General features: G+C 32.6%; 1 protein-coding gene and 1 long non-coding RNA gene across 3 annotated transcripts; one reads left to right on the top strand and one right to left on the bottom strand.

Annotated features, from left to right (window-relative positions):
* The first annotated feature begins 10 nt into the window (after window positions 1–10).
* LOC105663798 (uncharacterized) lies at window positions 11–10155 on the top strand. 2 transcript variants are annotated; one of them, XM_012295148.2, is made up of 5 exons: window positions 11–159; window positions 8007–8043; window positions 8150–8524; window positions 8632–9068; window positions 9144–10155. In XM_012295148.2, exons 1-5 carry the CDS (start codon window positions 120–122, stop codon window positions 9548–9550), a joined length of 1296 nt encoding a protein of 431 aa, XP_012150538.2. In that variant the 5' UTR covers window positions 11–119; the 3' UTR covers window positions 9551–10155. The 2 variants fall into 2 exon arrangements, with proteins under 2 accessions (XP_012150538.2, XP_076392196.1); XM_076536081.1 differs by lacking the exon at window positions 11–159 and adding an exon at window positions 6895–7113.
* A 136-nt stretch (window positions 10156–10291) lies between these two features.
* Window positions 10292–12622, bottom strand: LOC143265221 (uncharacterized). The gene is made up of 3 exons (XR_013039505.1): window positions 12503–12622; window positions 11471–11580; window positions 10292–10487 (listed from the first exon to the last, which is right to left on the bottom strand). It is a non-coding gene; the product is annotated as an uncharacterized LOC143265221 (long non-coding RNA).
* Between the last annotated feature and the right edge of the window lie 6742 nt (window positions 12623–19364).

Here is a 19364-nt window from a genome sequence, read left to right as displayed (position 1 = left end):
TGGTACTGAATCAGTATTGCTTGGCTGGGTAATTCCAAGCTGACAGTCTCGTCGCCAGTAAGCGATCCACCATATGAAGACGCGCACCGTGTTTTAATTCAGTGAGTCGACTTATCACCATGAAGATCACAATTACAGTTATTGCAATAATTACTTACAGTAAGTAAATATATTTTTATTCTATTTTTATGGAACGTTTTGCACTACATTTTTCAATTGAATTAAAAACGTAAAATTAAAAGTTGAAACTTAATTTAAGAAATAACACTTTTGATCATTTCAAACAGTGCTATTATTATTAAGACATGTAAAAATATAAAAGAAACAAATTTTTGTATCTTACATACCTTTATAATATTTAAAATCGTAATAAATTATTGCACAGTGAATTTTTTTATATATTTACATACTTATGACGCAGCTATTATATACACAATCTATTTAATTAATATACAGTTAATAGCTTGACTAGAATGTAGAAAATATGCGATACATTACAAAAATATTTTAAATGCATAATTAAACCTAGTTAAAACACAAATAACTTCATTATTTTCTTTCTATCCAATTTGTTTTTAATGTACATGTGAAACTTTTTTACTTTCATATATAAATTTTATGGAATGATTAAAAAATACTTCAATATTTGCTGCATATTTAAACAGGAAGTTCAAAACGGAAAGGTTAACATTCAACGAATACTGGAAAGAGTTTACTAACGTCCTTCGATCTTTTCTTTTTACTACAACCACAGATAATGAATATACACGGTATCCGCAGTAAAGCTGAATAGTACTTTAGTATCTAACGTATGAGAATAAAAAACATTTTATTCATGAAAATGACATTTGAGGTTTCTTTTTTCTTACATTTCAGTCGAGCCACAATAATTTAAACCTCTGCCACAATTGAAATATAAACTTACTTTACATCGAATTGTTTGTCACGTGCTCGATTACATAATTTTACCTCCGTAACCCGAGTTCAGAGGAGCATAATCTCTATAAGTTCATCTCCGCAAGTCATAGGTTTGTTACCACTGTTCTTATCATTCAAAGACATAAATACACATATTCACTATCGCCATTAGCGTTGAATAAACGCAGCATTTACCCCAAAGCTTATTGTTTGTAAACACTTCGAATTTTAAAATTTAGAAATTTTTAAGTTAACAAAGTTTTAATATTATAAACTCCGAAATTTGGAATTTTTTAATTTTGCAGATAAGGAAGTTTAAAAGTTTGAAAACTTGAAATTTTAGAACTTTGGAAATTTGAAATTTTTGAAACTATAAACATTGCAATGTTTGAACTTTGAAATGTTTAAATATTGGAATTTTGAAACTTTAGAAATTTAAAAATTTTGATATTTGGAACTTTAGAACTATAGAAATTTAGAAATATTGTACTTTGGAAATTTGGAACTTCAAAAATTAAAAAATTTGGAAATTAATTAAAAAATGACAAATTCTTAAGTTTTAAGCTAAAGAAATTTAGAAATTTAGATATTTAGAATTTAGAAATCTTTGAAAGCCTTGAAGTGCTATACATATATGTAAAAGACTGTCTTTCTATGTTTTCAATTGTTAGTATTGTTCATAACAATACAACCGGAGTAACTGTACTCAGTTGCTAACTGTATTTATACACATTAAAAAATCCATTTATCTATCATTTCTTCATCGCAACATATATGATATCAACCGTTTATTCTTAAACGGTTTTCTGAAACGGTTTTTCTACTTACTATACTATATCCCACTTACTCACAAAATGCTAAAATCCCAAGTTTTATTGGCACTGATAGTTTTTTTCCTGTTCAGATAAAAATATAATCCATCTTTCTTGGAATCTTTACAATTGTAAAAACATTAACTCCAATCGTTCACGAAGCGCAACATGACAGATGCGGAACTACATGTGGCTATGTACCTTCTCTTTCCTTTTATTATATGACTCTCTCTTCCTCTTGTAGGAAAGCGTACAGCTAGCGATAGCGCGTCGACATAATGACGTGACAATTCATAATTAGACAAAAACAAAAAAGGAAAACATTTACAAAACCACTGTTACTTGCAGAGCTTACGAAAAGAACTCTCCAAGTATTACTCACTTATTAATAAAACTTTGCCACCGTATACATACATGGCCCTGACTATGTACGAGATCTATAAGTTATACAGTGTCCCGTAACAGGTGATACAACTGAAAAGAGTGTAATTCTATATAAAAAAATAAGACTTATAGAATAGACTGATAGAATAAAATTTTTTCATATGAGGCTTTGTTACCAAGTAAATTAGGTTTGAAAATTTGTCGAATACGCGTACACTTGGTCAACATTCGGCTTGACAGACTTTGCTATGAACTATTTTTATTCCCTTCCATAAGCATATACAATGTTTGTATACATGGAATACATCGGAAATCAAAGCCACAACGTGATATTTCTTGTATCGTTACCATATGCTTATCGAACAAAACGTTTAATTTCCGCAAATTTATGGCAACATATAGCAATCAAGTGTATACTGATATGATCCTCGAATGTTCCACTTCATATTCGATGGAATTTAATTTTTTAACAAGACGAAGCACCACCACATTACAGTCGCAAGGTAAGGCAGGTTTTAAATAAAAATTATCGGTGCTGGATCGGCTACGGTAGCAGAATTCCTTGGCCGCCACTATCTCCTGATCTTTCATCAATGGATTTTTATTTGTAGTGATCACTTCATAAGTCCCGAACACTTGCGACAAAAAGTTATTATCGCGTTTGAACAATTAAACTTGCATATGGAATGTTAAATACGTTCGTCGGAATTTGTTAAGAAGAGTACAATTATATATACAACAATATAGAAATCATAATCAGCAATTATGAACTGTGCGAAATTATTCCTGAATATTGTGGCCTTTACTCTCGACGCATTTCATGTATACAAACATTGTATATGCTTATAGAAGGGAATGAAGTTAGTTCATAGCGAAGTCCATCACGTTGAATGTAGACCAAGTGCACGCGTACTCGACAAATTTTCAAATATTATACAGGGTGTTACCTGTAACGCTACTCACGATTTCTCTCCCACTTGCAGCCACCTTACGAAAAAAAGTTTAGAATAAAATTTGCAAGGTATGAAGTACACAATAGATATTAGTAAAGCAAATTTTGAAAACAGTTTGTTCTCTTGGCAAAGTCAAGGTCACCTTGGGTTTCATAAATAGGAACATACATTTTTTTTTATTCATAGCTTTAGAGGACATCGAGACGAATTCGAAACATATATTACATTATATTTTTATTAACATATTACTCGATTTACAGAAGTGGAAAAATGTGATTCACTATCTAAAGATTTAATTACTACAATTTTGAAAGGATTATTTCACATTACATCAATATAATGTAAATAATTTGGAACACATTATAGTCTGTCCAATTTAACACGCCTATACCTCTATCTTAACCCTTTCGCTTCGAGCGCCGCTTATAAGCGGCGCGCACAATATGACCTGTGGGTACGAGCGCTGCTTATAAGCGGCGAACACAATATGACCTGTGGGTACGAGCGCCGCTTAACAAAATTAAGCGTGCTTATACTATTAATCATTTCACATTAATATATTAACTTGTTTGCGCATCATAATTAATTCATAATTCAAATATTGTAAATATAGTAAATATTGTAAAATACTGTAGCTTTGTAAGTTATAAATGTTTATAAGTTACAGAAGTTATAATTGTACGTTATAAATGTTTTCATATCAAAGATCTAAATTATACTCATTATATTGTAGCAAAGATTGCTTTATTCAGCAAAATAATCATTTAAGACTCAGGAAAACGTATATATGTACAGCAACAACGCGTACTGCACGTATTCACGGCGCGCGTTTCCGTTCAGTTACAGTACTTCGGCGGACTGGACAGCCGAAGCGAAAGGGTTAATCATATTGAAATATCATTCTTAAACTGTAGAAACAGTATCTAACTATTGAGTAATTATGTTAAAATTAGAATTAGAATTGTTGCCACTGGCAACTTATTTGAATTATATTACATTTATTATAGCATTTAAATTATTTTTAATATCCGCTAAATACATTAACGTCATCCGTTACGATACCGAAAAATAAGCTTACTTTTCATATTTCCTACGTTAGTTTTAACTATTTCTTATAATTTTCAATATCAGTCCAATAATATGACATAATATATGAAAATTATTAAATGATATTCTATTGTACATACTGGTGCATTCACTCGGCATAAATTGCACTATACAGCAGTCAAATGATTTCGTAACCACCACTATGAAATTCTTATAGATTTTTGCAAGCTGAATACAAATGTGAAAACCATTTTTATTTAGGACGTACAGTTTTTTGAAAAAATTAATATTAAAAAAAATTGCAAATTTTCAATTTTGGAATTTTTTTGTGGTTTTACCATTGCAGCTATTCAGTGGCTTTTTACACGAGAAAAATCTGTAAACTTTATAAATAAAACGATATAAATTGTTATTACATTATAAGCATTTAAATATGTCTAAATTATGATCAAAGTAAGAAAGACACCAAAAATGCCCTAATTTTTGCACATATTTCTTATAGAGCAGACATTTCTGCTGCAGAAAACACGGACCGAAGTTACAAAATCACTTTCCTTTATATTTTACAAGGAAAATATTACGGCAAAATACGCGTCGCTATCAGTGGTACTCACTGTTGGCGTGGTGCGGCATTCAGTTATTCCGTTATATCGAGATAATAGGCAGGGCGACCACCGCACCGTGCGATTAGAGTTCGTGTTTAGAAGAATAAAAACTATAAAATAGTAAGATTTTATTAATAAATGTAACACTTAAAAAGTTGCCGGAGTTAGAACTGAAGAGATGTACGTCACACTTTTCTAATATCGAAAAAATCGAATTTGAAATTCGAATATGTTAAGAAATTCTTAATAAAATCTCTATAAAAACTAAATTGCGTTTAATGTTTAACATAAGTATGGTAAGAAGCATATACACCACTTTTTAACTTACCTTTTAAATTTATCTTCTAAATTACGAATTTCTGAATATTCGAAAAATGATTTTATTGCACTTGTATCCGTTTGACTGTAATTAAATTCTTAGTAGAGTTTTGTGATACGAAGAACATACATATTTTATAGATGTGTGAATATTCATCGTTTACGAGTTCAATAGAATGAATTTTCCTGTAGGAGATAAAGAGATCATATAAATTAAAGTAAGATCAACAAATTCTTATTAATATATTTACAGCGTTTTGGTGTTCATATTGTAACATGTAAATGCTCAGAAATCTCAGAAAACGCTTCAACTTTTGTATAAAATATTTTCTTTTGTAAAATTCGTGTCCTATATATTAGGTTGGGGAATAAGTTCGTAGCGTTTTGACATTTTCTTTTTTTTACAGCGACATTTTGCAATTTGCAAGGGGTTATAATATTCATCCGATAGAGCTCTTTCTGCTCTACAAAACTGTGTTAATTGTTTTTCTCAGTAGTTTTATTCGTTATTACTATTGAGGCTCAGAAATGGAATATCCAGGAAGTAAAAATTAGCACTTTCGACATCTGCTCTTCTTCGCTGTCCATCGCGGCCAAAAAGCTGCTGAAGCAGCCCGGGATATTTGCAATGTATACGGAGAAGGTGTCATAGGTGAGTCGACAGCACGGAAATGGTTTGCAAAATTTAAAAATGGCGATTTTAACGTCGAAAACCCGCCCCGCAGCGGAAGACCTTCTAAGTTCGACGAAAAGTGTCTCCGAGCACTTGTGAAGCAGGATGGTCCTCAAACTAGTCGTGAATTGGTCGAAAAAATGAACTGTGACTACAAAACTATTCTCAATCATCTCCATTCAATGGGATTTGTCGAAAAATTGGGAGCCTGGGTGCCTCAGTATGTGAACGCTACGAACTTCTTACCCAACCTTAGGTTGAATTTTGCAAACCATTTCCGTGCTGTCGACTCACCTATGACACCTTCTCCGTATACATTGCAAATATCCCGACCTGTTTCAGCAACTTTTCACAACTTTTCACAACTTTTTGGCCGCGATGGAAGGCGAAGAAGGACAGGTATCGAAAATGCTGCTTCTTACCTTCTTGATATTCCATTTCTGAGCCTCAATAGTAATGACGAATGAATCTACTGAAAAAAACGATTAATGCAGTTTTGTAGAGCAGAAAGAGCTCTATCGAATGAATATTATAACCTCTTGCAAATTGCAAAATGTCGCTGTAAAAAAAAGAAAATGTCAAAACGCTACGAACTTAACACATCACTCAATAAGTCCCCGATCTGACACATATATGGCGATACTGGTGACAGACCCACGTTATTTTCGAATAATACTAACCTTCAAACAGTACGTGTCAAAATTTCAGGGTATTCTGACCAATAGTTTAGAAGTTACAGTCATTTTAGTACCCCCAGTTTCGTAATTTTGAAGACAATGGATAGAAAGGAATTTCGTGTGTTGATTAAACACTGTTTTTTAATCGGAAAAAATACTGTTGAAGCTAAAAAGTGACTTCATAAGCATTATAGGGACTCTGCACCAGGGAAATCAACTATCATTGACTGGTATGCTCAATTTAAACGCGGTCATACAAGCGCCGATGATGCTGAACGCTCTGGTTGCCCAAAATCAGCAGTCGTTCCGGAAAACATAAAAAATGTCCACAAAATAGTTTTAAAGGGCCGAAAACTTAAGTTGTGTGAGATAGCTGATGCCTTGAAGATATCGGAAGGTAGTGTCTTCACAATTTTGCATGAAAATTTGGGCATGTGCAAATTACTTTCAAAGTGGGTGCCGCGTTTGCTGTTTCACGAAGGCAATGCGCCGTGTCACAAGTCGATGAGCACGATGGTTCAATTGAATGAATTACGTTTTGAATTGTTTCCCCACACACCGTACTCCCCAGATTTGGACCCCAGCGACTACTGGCACTTTGCAGATATGAAAAAAATGCTCCAGGGAAAGAAATTTGGCTCAAATGAAGAAATGATTGCGGAAACTGAAGCTTATTTTGGGGGCAAAGACAAATCGTTTAATATAAAGGGAATTGAAAAGTTAAAGGTGCGTTGGAATCAATGTATCACACTGGAAGGAATGTATATTGATGATTAAAGTGGAATTTCTAAAAAAAAATTTGTTTTTCTTAGTTAGACCGGAGACTTATTGAGTGACGTGTTATTCCCCAACCTAATAGAATATTTTGATGTTCTATTTTGCTAGAGCCTTACCTTATGTGAACGTTTTTTTTCGATGACTTAAATTTATAAAATACTTATGCGTAAACTATACAAATCTGATTGGAACATATTGCAAGAAATCATAATTCACGAATTTTTTAAATTGAATACATATAAAAATGCCAACTTTGTTATGTACAGGAAGCAAAACTGCCAATTAACTTCCTTAATTAGGAGGTCATAAATTATAAAATATCTGAATATTATGCACTTTGACTAGAAGTTATTTCTTGTTACGTTTTATGCATAGTTTAATAATTTATAAAATTATTTAAATTAATTTACTGAATTTAATTAAATTTGACCATTTAATTCAACGTAATTTCATTTCGTTTTAATTAATTTCATAATTTCATAATTTTACTCTTTTGAAACAAAATTAATTTCATAAAAACAGATTTTTTCTTCTCAAAATTTCAGCCCCCCCCCCCCCCCCCCCTCTCCGCTCCCCAATATTAATTAATATTTTTAAATATATATCAATTTTTGTTCTAAGTATATCAATCCTTGGTGATGACACGCGGAATCGGAGTTAGTATCCATCAATCTATAACATTCTTAAGTTGAAAAAGTTGTAGAATAAAGTAGAAAATGATATACATTTTAAAATAACATTTACTTCGCTTTATATAAAAAATTACCTAAAGAAACAACATTTTACCATATAATGAATTTAACGTTTTAATAAATACATATGTGTCTTTTTCTGTTTCATAGGTTTTATGGGATGTGAATCACAGAGAGACAAATTAGGGTGAGTTTACTTAATCTCTCTAAAATAGTTTATTTGATAAAAAAAATTAAAACCCAATTTTGTATTAATTGAAAATAATACGTTCTATATTCTTTCTTTTTAATAGTTCACAGAAATTTCAGTGTAAAAATGGTCGGTGCATAGAACGTCGTCTAACATGTAATGGACGGGCAGATTGTGAAGACGCATCCGATGAAACTTATGCAGAATGTACTAAAAGGGTGTGCCCTGATTATATGTTCCGATGCTCTTATGGTGCATGTGTAAATGGAGATGCAATCTGTAATGGAATAAATGATTGTATTGATGGTAGTGATGAAACACTACCGAAATGTACCAGACAGAATTCAGCTCCCCCATGTTTAGGAAATCAATTTAAATGTAACAACGGACAATGTATTGCAGGATATGATTTGTGCGATGGTACTGCTGATTGTATAGATGGTTCAGATGAAACACTTCGCCAATGTGCAAGAATTAAGTAAGGTTAAAGTATTCTGATCTCTTTTATTTATATGAATTTAAAAACATTCACAAATGTAAATATCGAATATATATTTTAAATTAGCATGTATTATCTTTTTACAGCTGCGTAGATATTTTTTTCCGTTGTAACTACGGTGCTTGTATTTCTGCCGATTTGAAATGTAATGGAGTTACAAATTGCGTGGATGGTTCCGATGAAAATCCAATCCTTTGCAAAAATAATACAGGAGTTGCAGCTGATACGTCCTTTGCTTTTGCACAAGCACCTCCATCTACTACTATATCACCTACTTTGACTTCTACAACCTGCATTGTACCACCACCGCCAACAAATGGTTATACGAAGTTATACAAACCAAACTGCTGCAGTTCTACAACAAATTCTCAATCTTGTAATTATTGTGACGTTCCCATTGGTACTAAATTAAAACCAGGAGAATATTTAGTTTATAATTGTTATCCTGGTTATGAACTTAAAGGTCATAATCAAGTATTTTGTAGTCGAGACGGTCAATTGTTAAATATTCCAGTTTGCACAGGTACGAAATCATTACAATATAAAATACAGAGGTGTAAATTTTTAAAAATTTGTTAAACAATTATGTATTTTACAGAAATGCGCTGTGAACCATTGGAATCAAATTTAAGAAGTGCTACGTGTCAATTCCAAGGTACCCTTGTGCCGTGCCAATCTTCGGTTTTGCCTGGTACAGAAGCAAGATTAAAATGTCGCCTTGGCCATCGTCGAGATACGACGTTGCAATTTACATCGGAAATTACTACGTGTAATAAAAATGGCCAATGGGATCCGCAACCGATGGAATGTCTTCCAGGATCGATAACAATAAATATTCATACTGGTCAAACCGTATTGCACACTGATGTAGAAAATAACAGTTCTACATTGGTAGAAGTTTTACCAGATAAAATTATTATTTACCCAAATAGAACTATAAATGATTACCCAGATATTGATATTAGAGTGAATAGCGGAAATAACAGTACAGATGTCAGGACTTAATAAAAATTGAGAATTTAATCTTAAAAATGTGTCAAAAAATTTTCAAAATTAAATTAATGTATATATTTTATACATACGAACATGATTCCGATGCAATTTCAACATTTTTATTTACGTAATAATTTTAACAAAATCGAAAATATGTATTTCCCTATTAGTTTATATTAGGTGAAGTTCTTATACATTTATTATTTAGTTTATAGTTCTATATAGTATTGCTTAAGATATAAGTATGAATTATTTGATGTTAGTTCGTATTAAATTAATTTCTATTCCAGCGCTATCATTTACAATGCAAATTCAGTAAAGTTGTAGCCATTATCTACTTACATAGTTTTAATACTAATTTACATGCAATAGTATACATATAAACAATAATTCGGATATATTTTAAAATGTGAAATGTTATTATTAAACTTTATACAAGATACTATAAATAGTATATAAGTAAATGTGTTGACCATCTTGACAACATTTAACAATTTTCGAGATCAACGAGATCATGCTTCATGTAAATAACTAACGCGAAATCGTTTTAAATGTATCCGCTGACTTTTTCAGTACTTTTTTAACCGTGCAAAATATACAATAATACTTCAAGTAAATGTTCCTTTTGATGAAAATTATGCGTATAAAAAAGAAATTGTATCCCATTCCATTAAAAAAGATAAGACGGCGCCGCGCCGCCCCTGTTGCCCCACTAAAGACCACAAAACATTTCTGTAAAAATGAAGGAGTTAGTTCTCACGCCCCCATTTAATTAAAAAAAATATCAAGTCAATATCTTCAATGCTTTCCAAGAGAATAGCTTGTAACAGGTTATGTGGCCCACCCTGTATTTTTCGAGGTATAACAGGGTCACCTACTCGTATAAGAAGACTTCTCGCAGCGAGATCAGTGTATGCAATCATAACCGCGAAGCGCATGACTCCCCTACCTAAAACAAAGGTACACCGCGTCGTTTTCCAACTTACTATAATGTCAATTTTCGAGCTTCCATCTTTCTAAGCGACTCATTTTAAAAGGGAAACTTTGGGATATATGACTATATTTTTTAATTTAAAAAAAACGCAAAAATGTATTTGTTTAAAGTTTTCAATATTATACAACTAATCGCCAAAGTCAAAAAAATAATTGTATAATAGTCCAATTCTCTATGAATAAAACAAAGAAAAGCTAAATCTAATAGTAATTTTTGAGATGAAAATTTGTACGTAAAGCCTGTTTTCCCCATAATGGGTAAAAATTGCAAACTTTGAAGGCCCGCCATTTTGTAAAGAAGTTGAAACCGGAAAAATGATAACTTGACCCCCCGCCCCAATTTCCCATAGACTACAAAATGTTTTGATTAAAATAAAATCGCCGATGATGACGAATAAATGTAATGGATTTGGCGTAGAATCACCCAGATCATAAAAAAGACGTTTGGCGGTATCGACCTTCTTATTCCAGTGCATTAGAGCGTAGAGGATTTAAGGGGCTTCAGACATTCTTTCGTAAGCGAATTAATTTTAATTAAAAATCCGAACCTAATAAAAGCTTCGATACTCCATTACTGATTATTCGAATAATGAATAATCAGACATTATTCATAATTATGTATTGGCTATTTGATTTAACTTTAACTTAACGGCATCGTATTACACAATTACATTGGCGCTATAATTGATCGGTGTTTTACGTTAATTATACAAAACCAAAGCCTTTTTTGAAGAAGTTGATTCCAGTTCCCTAGCTGGATTTACACTCACTTGTAGCATTGTTTTCTAAAATACCTTATAATTGTTCATAAAAATTGCATAATTTTTTTATGAAAAAAACTGCTGTTCTTTTCTTATAAATCAAACTTGCCTATTAGGAATATAGCATTGTTTATTTGATCAATTTAATAAATAAATCAATAATTATCACATTACTCACAGACACAGCATTGTTCACATATAAATCCTCATATGGACGATTAACAGAGGTACTAATGGCCAATAACATTTTAAGTTTCCAATTATGCCATTATGCTACAACTGTGCAATCTGAAACATTAATCAATAATAAATAAATATTACAAAAAATTTATCAACAAGTTCAAATAGTTTCATTCTTAGTTTCACCGTTTCATAGGCTACGATAAAGTATGATGAATACAATGGTTAAACACGACCGACTAACAATAGTTAAACTAGTACATGGTCAGTTGTAGTTTAGAGATTTTATCATGTCCTACGATAAAGAAACTTCTTATAAAAGATTTTACGATTAATTACTACTATCGCCGTAATAAACTAACTTATCATATCATTTTATCGCGTTGTGTATCACAAATGAAGCATGAGTATCGATTAAAGCTGTACAGTATAACGAATCATTAAAAGATCATAAAAATTTATAAAAAGTATGAACAAGTGGCAATAATTACTGTATTATCTTCGCAACGATTTTCTGTACATGAACACTTCAAGAGAATCAAGTAGTATATTATGGATAAACACTGTACTGCTTCCGAAGTGAAACAGTACATACATTTCCAGGTTATCTCTGGATTACAAAACAGAACAATATCGGAGAAATTTCGTACCTGATTGATAGTAATCAACTAAGCATTTGCAGCTGAGATTTTATCAAAATTAAAATGAACAGTAGCTTTATTATCAGTAGAATGAAAATGCTACACCTGTGTTAAAAAGCTCGATCGTTTAGTGATGGCCAAGCATTATCAACAATACTCTATTATGTAACACTAGAATTATAAACCAGTTAAAATGATTAGTTTCAGGTTTTTCAAGTGTGGACGTAATGCTCGTAGTTGTAGGGTTAATCACTTTGCTTATAACATATATTCCGTTTACTTGGTGTTCCGTTGAAAGAACAAGGCACGTGAGGATCTTGCTTGGGACATTCGTAATAAGGCCATAACAAAAGCCTATTTTCGCCATACTGACAATAATATTCATTTACCTTTTTTCAAAAAAAACATCAAGAACTTTAGTTTTGGCATCGTGCTCAATAGGCAATTCCAATCATAACACGATATTTCGGAAAGATAATTTCAAAAATACAACATAGCGGAACTTTTCAGCCACCGAACTTTCATATCCGGAAGAAAAACCGCAGCGTTGCTGAATTTACAATTTCCTCTTTGTACACGCACCATCTTCCCTTTTTCAAAAAAATTGTATTAAACGCACAATGAAAAAGTGGTAAAAAGTGAAGGTAGGCGCTAATTCGAAAGTCTAAGATTCGATCGGAAATCAATCAGCGTAGTTCCTTAAGTGGTGACCCACCGGTGGGTCACACTTAATTGTCCCGTGGGGCGACGTGCATCATAGGTGGGTTTTCAAAAAATAAGTTTATTTTATTTTTTGGAAACATTATAAACGAAAATTGAGTATTATAAGCATTAACATTCAATATTTTAAATTGATAACAATTATTTATTTATAAGCATGCAACTTTTTAAAACATTCTAAACATGATGCGGGCTGGCCCTTACAACTTTTACAATATGTTCTTACTTTTTTACTTTTTTTCGCGGCGTATAATCTACCTTGTACCTTCGATAATTGTTTGTAACATTGTTTACATCGTTTTCTTGTTTTTCTGGCAGCCCCTTTGAACGATTGTAAAAAATGTGTGTGTTTTCTTGACCGTTTTTTCTTTTCTATTTCACATTCTTCGATTTCTCTGTGAAAAATTCAAAAAGGAAAAGTGCTAACGAACGATCGAAAATCCTCGATGTCGAAAATGATCGAGAAGATTCTAGAAGCGTGGCGTAACCGAAAAGCGGGAATGTTCTAGAGCCCTCCCTAAAAAATAATAGAAAACTAGAAAATCCAGAATGTTCCATACGCAAAACAAAAAAAGACGCGGAGACGCGCGCCTCGGTGCATTATGTCGCGTACCGTAATAGAAAACGCCCGTGATCGCTCGCAAAAATAATATATACCGAATTTATTTATAACAATTAGTAAATATAAAGCGCGTGAGATATATTTCGCACTTTTTCTATAATTTAAAGATTATTTTTAGATATGATAACACAATATTATAATATTATTTTAGAATACTATGTAATGATAATATTAATACATGATGACATGTATGAAATGTATTGCTGAAGAAACCAAGGTAAGAATGCAAAAAACCTTCATTCATTTGATATGAATAAAGCAGTTTTCATTCATATTAAATTGTGATAACTTTTTAACGAAGTCTAGTTCGGCGTTTTTCTATGAAATTTACAACATTAAAATCTTGCCAAATTTATTCCCTTGTTTTATTACATACCTTGTCCATTCTAATTTTGTTTTAAGATTTCTCCAAACACTTTGCCAAATGCTTTGCAAATCTTTTTTTAACTATTTTGAAAGTAAACTTATACTGCGTATTACTGTGGTCAAGTAAATGAAGAAAATCCGTGTGTACTTATGTCCGAAAATGAATATTGAAAAGATATGAGCGGGTCTCGCCGGGGCCTGGTCAGTGTCAACGCTCAGGCTCTTGCGAACCTCTTCACTTTCTGTTTTATGATTCTCTTCCGCTGTACCTCTCTTTTTCCAAACTCTTCAACGGTTTTTCTGGATTTTCCCACTTTTTATATTTTCTCTCTTTCTAAACTGTTTCTTTCTTCTTTTACTGATGACTTTTCGAGGAGAGGTTTTGACCAGCGACGGAACAGTCCGTCAGAGTCGTTCGAATACGTTACATCATTTTTCCTGCTCGTACGCATTTAATAAACTCGTGTGGAACGCAATTTACAATTAGTCTCGATTATTGTGTTAACCTTTATGAGATTCCCACAATTCTATATGTTTCCCCTATTTTTTTATACAGAATAGTTTCCTTCCTGATTGTGCCATTAATATTGGGATACCCTGCGTACGTGGAGTACTAATAAAATATTGTATATCCTAAATATTAATTTAAACTCTCCTCGTTTCATCTATTAAATTATGTGATAATATTTATTATCTTAAAATCAGAAATGTTAAGGAATGATTACCGACGATGTCAATGCTATCTAACGCTTTCATTATCATTTATTGATATTAACATTCAAGTGTACATAGATTTTATTCGAGCATCCTACGTTTTACTCCACGTTTCTTCAAAACGATCATTTATTACTTTCTAACTTTATATATACGGTATAAACAAATGTAAGTACTCTTTTTATTTCTAAATTTCTTTTACATATTAAAAGTTTCTATAATAATACAGTACTCTGTCTGTAAGTGTGAAAAAGATCTCTGCCGTAAAAATACAAATTTTATCCGCACTACAGGGAAAACCGCCTCGAAATGTGCGGTCACAGAGCCGGTGAGGATCGAATGTCGGTGAGATACATACTAATGTAAGCAAAGGAAGAGATTGCAATTTTCTTAGGTCTTATTATTTTTTCATGAAACGTTTACCATTGTATTCGACGCGTTTTTCTGATTAAAATGACACCAAACATGACGTAATTATAAATATAATTACTTATGTAGCAAACCTTACATGTGTAACGTCCCTGGGGAAACCTTTTTTCTTTCTACCGGCATCATCGCGACAATCTTCTATCCATCGATTAGAATACCCAATTATCGACCGTAGTTGCCAATTATCGACAGTACATTAGGTATCTATTACCATATCTGTCAAATTCGACAGTCGGTAATCAATATATACAGGGTGTCCCGCAATTAGTGTAGGACCCGAAAAGGGGTGGTAGGTGGATCGATTCTGAACAACTTTTTCCTTTGCCAAAATATTGGTTGAGGCTCCATTTTCGAGTTATTAGCAAAAAACACTGACCAATGAGAGCGTGCATAGACCGGGCGCGCGAAAGCGTGAGCGACAGCTTCGAATATGACGGCCGATCGTCGTCGTGAACAAACGTTCGATACCGTTGGTATAACGTCGGTATATCGTCGGTATAACAGGAAGCTATTAGGTGAAAGTTAAATTGAATAATGAATTAAGAAGTTAAGAATAATATTAAGTTCTTCGTAATTCGTGAATGGGAGATAAACCAATTAGTTGTTGTTTACCCAGACCAAGTATCTTGTATTTATTTTAAGCCTTCAAAAAGGAAAAAGAATAAATTCACGAAAATTCATTCTGTCGATTATTCTAATGAAGCAAATGAATAAATTCACGTTTCAAAACGAATGAGTACCTTCCCTACGAAATGGGATAAAATTGGAATAAAATATCTAATGCAGTACCTCATTGAAGTGAAATAAATCAATTGCTGCATACGTATAATTTTAAAAATACGGAAACTTCTTAAATAAAACTTACCCATTGATTTATGAAAAAACTAGTTTCGATAAAAAATATTTATGTCACCGAGTAGATCCACCGATCAGAGCATCAACAGCTGATATCCTGGTAGGGTCAATGAACTCTCAATTTATTTCACTGTCTCTTTCTAATAATTGTACAACATAAGCACGACCGGTAAACGGACCGAATGAAAACGCGTGAACGATTATTCATAGATATGTATGTTTAACGATACGCTATATTCTTATTATAAGGTATCTGTTGAAAACGTAAGGGAAATAGCAGAAAAACAAATCGAATTGGGATTAATTAAATATATTTATTTCCAAACACAAACTATACAATTCGTAACACAATAACGACGAGGAATAATATGTACAATAATATGATAAATATACGAATACGAACAAACAATTTTCAATAATATATATGTTAAATAATACGAAATAATTGTGAAAATAAATAGTAATCAACAAAAGAAGGAACGCGAAATCTCAATCAATTAATTAACAAAAGAAAATTAACTTCGAAAATGATTTTAACAATAAATTCAATGAGACTAGCAAGGGCGTAAATATCGACCGAATTGCGAGGCGTCTATCGAGCGAATGATAAGCGCGTATCGTTCCGTAGCGGCACGGACCCCGCCGAGTCACGTGGTCCTACCCCCACTACGGACGATATCGATCCGAAAACGATTCGAAATCCTGATGGCTTTGCTCTTAGGTTAGCCTGTACGTCTCGGAAAATTACCGAAGTAATTTCCGTCCGTCGACCCTCACAACAGGAGATGCAAAGCATCATCCCTCACGGGGCTTCATGGAGGCCTCAGAGGGACGTCATAAACACCCCCCTTGCCACGGCTTGTCGACCACAGGGTCGCATAAAGCGCCCCCGCGCCGCAAAGAGATCACCTACCAGTCCATAACATAACAATAAATTATAAACAATTAATAATTAACAATTTTGATGCCCCACATCTCCACTCGTTACCTCCTTGCGTTCTTTACAAACGTCCTCATAACTCAAATTATTACATATATAACACCAAATCGCGACAAACTAAAATATGCCGATAATTATAAACTAAAATGAAATATTTCGCGAATTGAGGAATCGATATTATATTGTATTTTATTAGAAGACATTGTTAGACTGGCCACGGATCGCGGTTTCGTTCTCGATCGCGAGGCATACGTCACGAACGGTTGCCATGCAACGATGATCTGTTGAACGACTGCGGCGTCGATCGACAGTCATCGTTTATTGTCGAAAGATACGTGTTGAAATAAAATGTATCGTTGTTTTTAATAAAAAATTCTGTTTTCTTGCTTTCAAGATAATATAGTTTAAATTATTTATGAATATTTGTTTATGTGTTTTCATTCGTCATATTTATGTGTTGAACTCACAGTGAAAATTAGTGAAAATTAGTGAAAAATGAGAGAAAAAGGTGATAATGAAAACTAATAATGAAGGGTGATAGTGATAGGTGACAGTGAAGTTTCTTGAGAGTTTTTTCAGAGTTTCTATTATTTATGAGAATAGTAGGGATCGGTGGATTGGCCCAGTGACAGAGATGCATTTTCATCGTGATTATTTGCGGTTCAATGGGTGAGTTACATTTAAATTTGTTAATTATTCAAATTTAAATTTTTATTTGTTGAATGGAAAGGTTATTTCATTTTTTAAAAATAAGAATTTGTTCTTTTTCATCATCACAACATCTAACGAGAATAATTTTCCATATTTTATCTATTATTTCTTTGCGATAACAAATAAATGTATCGAATAAATTCTATATATCTCGACTACTTTCTTCGTTTCTTATTTATTAATAAATGATAATTCAATAATAATTCAGATTTTTTCATTCGTTTTTCAATGTAACTTTCATCTAACAGCTTTCTATTATACCGACGCTATACCGACGTGGTATCGATACGCTTATTCACGATCACGATCGACTGTCATTTTCGAAGCTGTCGCTCTCGAGTCTGCACGCGCGAAATCCTCGCGCTCTGATTGGTCCGTGCTTTTGCTTAATAATTCAAAAACGAAGCTTCAAACCCCATTTTTGCAAAGGAAAATCTTGTTCAGAATGACGTCCTCAACCACCCCTTTCAGGGAGTAACACTAGTTACGGGATACCTTGTATATCTGCTGTGTACTACCAGATTTTACCAACTAAATTCTGTAAAATAAACTCAGAAGAAGCGAAATATTATGTCACAGTGGCTTCTCTTAGCGACTAAATGTATAATTTTGTAAACGCGCAAAATTTAGATTATACATGACGTAGTTGAAGAAGAACATGAAGTATATTAGATAAAATTGTAAATGAATGTCATAGATAACTTGCAAAATACTCATCTAATAAGTGAAGAATAATAAGGGAACCAATCAACAACTCTTTTAGGAATAAATGTTAATTTTATTGGAGAAAACAAATTATAAAACAAATTAACATTTCTCTTTAACGTTCAATTCAAAATCTGTCAATCGTAGGAAACACGTATTTATTAATTATTGTATATAATAATTGTATTCTTATACAATGATTTTGATGAAATTGTATTTTAATTAAAAATAAATTAATACATATGTACAACAAAATAAACGCAAAGGTATTAATTATTTGTAAATATACACAATAATTTATGTACCATATAATTACAATGGCTCTAACTTTCTTCCCATCAAGTGAGTTATTACTCTAGAATCTTATTTTCTTTTAAAATATTTAGTAAACTTCTTTCTTTTTGTGCCTTTCAAATTAGAGCCCACGCACAATTAGCAGCATGGCGATCTTTTAGTCATGAAATCAAAAGTGCCGACACCGAGTGAACCTACTGTGTTTTCTTATTCTGTGTTTCTGTATATTTTATTACACGAGAGAATATTAGAATCCGTGCAGCTTGACAACCTAGGGAGATATCTATACATAATTATGAACTCTCTTTACTGTACTCAATTTTGTAAATAAATTTATACAATATATGACTAAGTTTCCATCGAGGGTTCAAATCGGGTCAGAGTCGGGTTAGAGTCAGGTTTGAGTCGCGGGTTGGTGTTGCGGCAGGGTTGAACATTACCAACTGCGCAAAGTCAACTACCATATTCTGACATGTAAAGGAGAGCAATATTAAGTTTACAATATCAAAATAACATAAAAAAATTATTTCTCAGATTACCGACAAAAAGTAATGATAACCGCAATTTGGATTTGTTATGTTGGCAACACGAACTCGACTCTTGTCGTTTCCACCGAACCTCAATTGAACTAAAACTTTGGTGTTTCCACCGTAACAGCGCTCGCCTCAACCCGACTCTAACCCGACTCTGACCCGATTTGAACCCTCGATGGAAACTTAGTCTATGAATATCAAAAAGTATAATATACTGCGATCAATAAAAATTAAAAATCATGAACCTTTCTATTTGCTGTGTGTATGCTTTTCAGCATCATGATCATTGTAAAAGCGCATGAGTATTGTAAAACATAGACTACAAAGTGTAAACAAAATTGATATGAGCAAAAAAAAAACAA

Source organism: Megachile rotundata, chromosome 10 (assembly GCF_050947335.1).
Source record: "Megachile rotundata isolate GNS110a chromosome 10, iyMegRotu1, whole genome shotgun sequence".
NCBI classification, from domain to species: Eukaryota; Metazoa; Arthropoda; class Insecta; order Hymenoptera; family Megachilidae; genus Megachile; species Megachile rotundata.
The sequence above is the reverse complement of the archived record's forward strand: the minus strand, read 5'-3'. Positions and strand labels throughout refer to the sequence as shown.

Excerpts from the sequence above, each read along its gene's own strand:
- LOC105663798 (XM_012295148.2), top strand. The coding sequence starts at position 120 with ATGAAGATCACAATTACAGTTATTGCAATAATTACTTACA. Across the intron at positions 8,044-8,149 it reads TCACAGAGAGACAAATTAGG|TTCACAGAAATTTCAGTGTA; the intron begins GTGAGTTTACTT and ends TCTTTTTAATAG. Across the intron at positions 8,525-8,631 it reads CGCCAATGTGCAAGAATTAA|CTGCGTAGATATTTTTTTCC; the intron begins GTAAGGTTAAAG and ends ATCTTTTTACAG.